The following is a 6,000-nucleotide window of genomic DNA, read 5'->3' on the forward strand; positions in this document are numbered from 1 at the left end:
ATAAATTCTCGTATTTAACAGATGCTCGTGGTACGAGAATATTGACCATTGGGTATTAAGAAGGTTGTTAACGAAATTTACTTTTTTACTTATAATTATAAATTAAATGTAAAAATGCATATTATTTATTTTAAAATTTTGTGATAAATATTTTAACAATTCCATTTAAAAAATCTGAAATTTTACTAAACCTTTTTTAATCATACAAATTAATATAAATAAGGCTATATATTAATAATATTAAATAGTTTTTTAACATTATATCGATGAATCTTAGATTTGTCGATTAATTATAAATCGACAACTCAATAGATCGATTTCGATAACCTATTTATACCGAATGTATGATAAAAGGCTGATTTAATTAATTATAATAATTATTTAGACTTCAATTTCAAATTTAAGTAATTAAAAATTCATAATTTGACCGTAGAAAACCCGTAAATATCAGTGTTGTAAAAATCAGGTATTATGGAAGATTGGTCAAGATATCGGTTTGAGATTAATTGAAAATCGAGTATTAATCGGAATACAAATCAGATGCATTATAATATTAAATTATATTTAATATATTATTATGATTATATTAGTTATTTATTAAAAAATATATATTTTATATCATATTTTTATAATTATTCATATTTAAATTTTAATACATAATTATATATATAATCCAATAAGAAAATTTTGTAAGAATTAATCGAATTTTAAAAATTAAATCTATATTATATTTTAGAGGAAATTAATTGAAAATTAATCAATTAAATCGAAGATTGTTAGAATATTACTCCCTCTATCCCCATTGAATTCTATACATTACTTTTTGACACGTTTTTCAATGCTCGTTTAAAACATAGTCTCATAATAATTTTTTTCTGAATAAAAATTTTATGCTTAAACTTTTATTAAAAAAAAAGTAAATTTAAAAAAATATTATAAAATTGTATTTTACAGAAGTTCGAAATAAGTATTAATAGTGAACTTATAGAATCTACCGGGACTAGGTAGTACTCTCTCCGTCTTTTTCATTTCTTTACACTTTTGTTTTTGGATGTTCCATCCATTTTTTTACATTTCAAAACTTATCAAAAATAGTCATTTACCCACTTTCCTCCCTTTTCACACTACTTTTACCCCACTGTCTCTCTTTTATACATTAAAAATCAATGGCTCCCCCAACTTCATCCACTTTTCTTTTTCTTTTTCACTACTTTATATATATTTTTTAATCTGCGTGTGCAATCATTTTACTAAACAAGGAGTAACTATTTAATAAAGAAATGAAATTGAGGAAGAATTGGACGAGAAAAGTAGATATGGAAAGTACAAATAAGTGTACAAACAGTAGTGGTAGACTGGTAGTTTACTTACTGACAGAGGGCCCTGAAGACACTGATTTACTGGTAAGAATAGGAACGGAAATAGACTCTCAATCTCTCCCTCAAACACCTCTCTCTCTCGATATTATATATATTATATGAAACGCGCAGTTAATGAGACACACACACGAACTACCCTTCAATCTTTGTCTCTGCTAACATCTGCTACTCGCTACCTGGCCTTTCTTTATTATTTATTTTTCCTCCTTTGTTGACTTCATCATCTGGGTCTGCCTTCTCCATTGTTTCCTCAAGGATCGACCAGCCATCATTTCGTTTGGTACTTTTTTCATCTCTTCATTTTGTATTTTTGCTTGTAATTCAAGTTTGTTTTTGCTTTTTTGGTAATTTGGGTTTCAAGTTGTGTTCAATTTGAGGCTGAATTGTCTGAATATGCACACTGTTTAAATGAACTGTTTAGTGTTTAATTGTGAGATACCATGATTATAAAGTAGTACACTTGGGTTTGGAGTTATTACAGTTAATTATGATGTTTTTTAGTTGTTCTTTGTTCACCATGTATTACAAAGACTAGTACTCCAGGTTTCAAATCTTAATTTGTGTTATAAACTTGTCAGGATCAGCACTGTTTCTATTTTTAGTTAAAATTGGCTGTAATTGGATTTGTTTTCCAATGTGTGTATATTGGTCATTCTGTTCACATATTTTGTGCTAAATTTTATTCCCTTTCGGGATGTAGTTTCGGAGAAGTTTCTGGAGTTGACTTGTCTTCTTGAATTTATGTGTACAGGTTTTTTTCTTAGGAAATTCTTTATATCAATTTATTTTCTTTAAAATAGTCGCGAGAGCTTACTGTGCGATCCAGTTTTGAGGTCAAAGTTATTGACACCAGACTTGAAGTTTTGGTGTGTTTTTGGAGGTACTTATGTGGTATTCTTTAATCATCTGGGGTTGAAGCCTGAGAGATGGCGCATGGCAGGATGAGGGCAAAGGTTCGAAGGAGCAGTCTTTACACATTTGGTTGTGTTAGGCCACCTGCTGATGAAACTGAAGGTCCACACCATATTCAAGGTCCTGGATATTCTCGAATAGTATACTGCAACCAGCCTCGTCTCCACCAAAAGAAACCTCTTAATTACTCTTATAATTACATATCCACCACAAAGTACAATGTTATAACTTTCATACCTAAAGCAATTTTTGAGCAATTCCGGCGCGTTGCAAATGTTTACTTTCTCCTGGCCGCAATTTTGTCACTAACACCAGTTACTCCATTCTTACCGGTTAGCATGATCGCTCCTCTGGCATTTGTGGTTGGACTTAGTATGGCAAAGGAAGCAATGGAAGACTGGCGTAGATTCGTACAAGATATGAAGGTTAATTTGCGGAAAGCCATCACTCATAAAGGGAACGGGGAATTTTCTTATAAACCATGGTTGAAGATTCAGGTTGGAGATGTGGTAAAAGTAGAAAAGGATCAATTTTTCCCTGCAGATCTGTTTTTTCTGTCATCTAGTTATGAAGATGGGATCTGTTATGTGGAGACTATGAACTTAGACGGAGAGACAAATCTGAAGGTTAAAAGAGCTTTAGAGGTAACTCTACCTCTGGATGATGACGACTCTTTTAAAAATTTCACAGGAACTATTAGATGTGAAGACCCCAACCCTAATCTTTACACTTTTGTTGGTAATCTAGAAATTAACAACCAGCTCTATCCTCTTGATCCCAGTCAAATTCTTCTTAGAGATTCAAAGCTGAGGAATACAGGTTATGTGTATGGTGTAGTTATATTCACCGGTCATGATAGCAAAGTCATGCAAAATGCTACAAAATCTCCTTCAAAAAGAAGCAAGATTGAAAAACAGATGGACAAAATTATTTATATCCTCTTCACACTTCTAGTGTTCATCTCACTAATTAGTTCAATAGGTTTTGCTGTTAAGACAAAAGACCAGATGCCAGATTGGTGGTATTTGCCTCCAGATGAAGAAGGTCTATATGATCCTAGTCGGGCGAACTTGTCTGGCTTTTATCATCTAATCACTGCTCTTATCCTTTACGGATACCTGATACCTATCTCACTATATGTTTCTATTGAGCTTGTGAAAGTTCTTCAAGCAAAATTCATTAACAAGGACATACACATGTACGATGAAGAGACAGCAACTCCTGCTCAAGCACGAACATCAAATTTAAATGAGGAGTTAGGCCAGGTTGATACAATTCTCTCTGATAAAACTGGAACTTTGACATGCAATCAAATGGATTTTATAAAGTGTTCCATTGCCGGGACTGCGTATGGGTTGTCTGCTAGTGAAGTAGAAGTTGCAGCTGCAAAGCAGATGGCAATGGACCTTGATGGGCAGGATCCTGAATTTTCAGGCAATTTCAGCCGTAGAAATAGTGCAGATGTATTATTGAAAAATAGAAGGCCTAGTTTTGGACCATCTGAGATTGAGATGGAGAGTGTCAGTACTCCTGCAGGTGTAAATCATAAAAAACCTGTGATAAAAGGGTTTAATTTTGAGGACAGCCGCATCATGAATGGAAATTGGTCAAGAGAACCATTTGCAGATCTAATATTGTTATTTTTTCGAATTCTTGCTGTTTGTCACACTGCAATTCCAGAGCTAAATGATGAAACGGGTGTCTACGACTACGAAGCAGAGTCACCAGATGAGAGAGCTTTCCTTGTGGCAGCAAGGGAATTTGGTTTTGAGTATTGTAAAAGAAGCCAAACAAGTATATATGTGCGTGAATGGCGTCCTTCTTCTCAAGAAATTGTTGAAAGGTAACATGAACAACTTTTCTGTTACTTTATTTGAACCTGGAGTCTCAGACTTAGTGCACTGACTAATGTTTCCTGATAAAATTTCAGGGAGTTTAAAATTCTTAATCTGCTGGATTTCACCAGCAAAAGAAAGCGGATGTCTGTGATTGTCAAGGATGGGAAAGGAAATATTTTTTTGCTGTGCAAAGGCGCAGACAGGTTTGCTTTTAGACCCTATACGTATTGATATTGTATTGTGTGAACACACCAGTTGTGTGGTCTACAGTACACTGTGCATTGTGATTTGTTAATCAATATAGCAATTGTAGATTCTTTTTATATTTTATATTTTCATTTTGTTCATATTTGACAAATAAGGAAAACAAAACATCCAAAGAGGAAGAAGATTGAAGTTCATGAATTTTAATACCTTTTCTAGTTAATCTCCTCTATCAGATATTCAATCTATAATTTCGTTTCTGATTTATTGTTTAGCATCATCTTTGACCGTTTATCAAAGAATGGAAGAATGTTTGAAGAAGCTACCATGAAGCATCTAAATGAATATGGGGAAGCTGGATTACGGACTCTTGCACTTGCTTATAAGAAGCTAGAAGAGGCTGAATACACTGCTTGGAATGAAGAGTTTCTTAAAGCAAAGACTTCTATTGGCGGCGACAGGGAGGTAATACTTGAAAAATTATCGGAAATGATGGAAAGAGATTTATATCTTATCGGTGCAACTGCTGTGGAGGACAAACTGCAGAAAGGGGTAAGAGAGTCGTCTTTTATCAATAAGTTAGTCGCCATTTAGTAGTTTGTTTTCTCTTTTGGGTTCCTTCCTAAATTCTAAATTCAGTTGTTTTTTTAACTTCAGGTGCCTCAGTGTATTGATAAACTAGCACAAGCGGGTTTAAAATTCTGGGTCCTTACAGGTGATAAGATGGAAACTGCAATTAACATTGGGTAAGTTTAAGGCCTTGAGTGATCTGTCTGTAGTTTGTAGCTTGCTTTTCGTACAAGTTAATTATGGTATTTTTCTGGTGCAGATATGCATGCAGTTTGCTTCGACAGGGCATGAAACAGATATGCATATCAGTAAACATTGACATTATAGCCCAAGATTCCAAAAAGGTACCATTCTTTAAAGCATAAAGTAAGAGAGAAATGTATATTTATTCAATACAGAGAACTTATGGTTGCTATTTGTCAGTTGGTGAAGGAGAATATTTTGATGCAAATCAACAATGCTTCTCAAATGGTCAAGCTTGAAAAGGATCCTCATGCTGCGTTTGCCTTAATCATTGATGGCAAAGCATTAGCTTATGCCTTGGAGAATGATATGAAGAATCATTTCTTAAATCTAGCAGTTGATTGTGCATCTGTGATATGCTGTCGTGTCTCTCCTAAGCAGAAGGCGCTGGTAAAATATTTTTATTCACTGCAGAACTTGGTTTTCGTTCTCCAGTTCCACTAAAACAGTCATGTGGTTATTAAATCCGTGATATATGTTATTTGCCACTCCAGGTAACAAGATTAGTAAAAGAGGGCACAGGAAAAATAACTTTAGCAATCGGTGATGGTGCAAATGATGTTGGAATGATTCAAGAGGCAGATATTGGTGTAGGAATCAGTGGTGTGGAAGGAATGCAGGTTCGTAATACCTACAACAAGTTGCTTCTGAATTATACAATGTATTAAACATTGATACTTATTCAGGACATCTTCTGACTAGTTTGTAATAATGATGAAAATGGCTTTTTGTTCTGTATGTGTCAATACATCTCATCCCAAAGCACAAGTTTGATTGCGCTGAGAAATAACAAATGGACCTGTTAAACTTATAAAGATCTAAAATTTGTATAGTTCTATGTAAGTAAAGTTCAA

At 33.8% G+C, this 6,000-nt stretch overlaps 1 protein-coding gene across 1 annotated transcript in view; it reads left to right on the forward strand.

The window, feature by feature from the left end:
- Nucleotides 1–1,366: 1,366 nt before the first annotated feature.
- LOC141667935 (putative phospholipid-transporting ATPase 4) overlaps nt 1,367–6,000 on the forward strand; it is a 6,251-nt gene continuing 1,617 nt past the window's right edge. The window contains exons 1-8 of the mRNA XM_074474581.1: nt 1,367–1,659; nt 2,131–4,134; nt 4,222–4,332; nt 4,609–4,885; nt 4,991–5,079; nt 5,163–5,247; nt 5,327–5,536; nt 5,641–5,766. Of these exons, the coding sequence (XP_074330682.1) occupies nt 2,306–4,134; nt 4,222–4,332; nt 4,609–4,885; nt 4,991–5,079; nt 5,163–5,247; nt 5,327–5,536; nt 5,641–5,766 (2,727 nt within the window). The 5' untranslated portion in view covers nt 1,367–1,659; nt 2,131–2,305. The remainder of the gene's footprint in view (nt 1,660–2,130; nt 4,135–4,221; nt 4,333–4,608; nt 4,886–4,990; nt 5,080–5,162; nt 5,248–5,326; nt 5,537–5,640; nt 5,767–6,000) is intronic.

Source organism: Apium graveolens, chromosome 6, assembly GCF_009905375.1.
Source record: "Apium graveolens cultivar Ventura chromosome 6, ASM990537v1, whole genome shotgun sequence".
NCBI classification, from domain to species: domain Eukaryota; kingdom Viridiplantae; phylum Streptophyta; class Magnoliopsida; order Apiales; family Apiaceae; genus Apium; species Apium graveolens.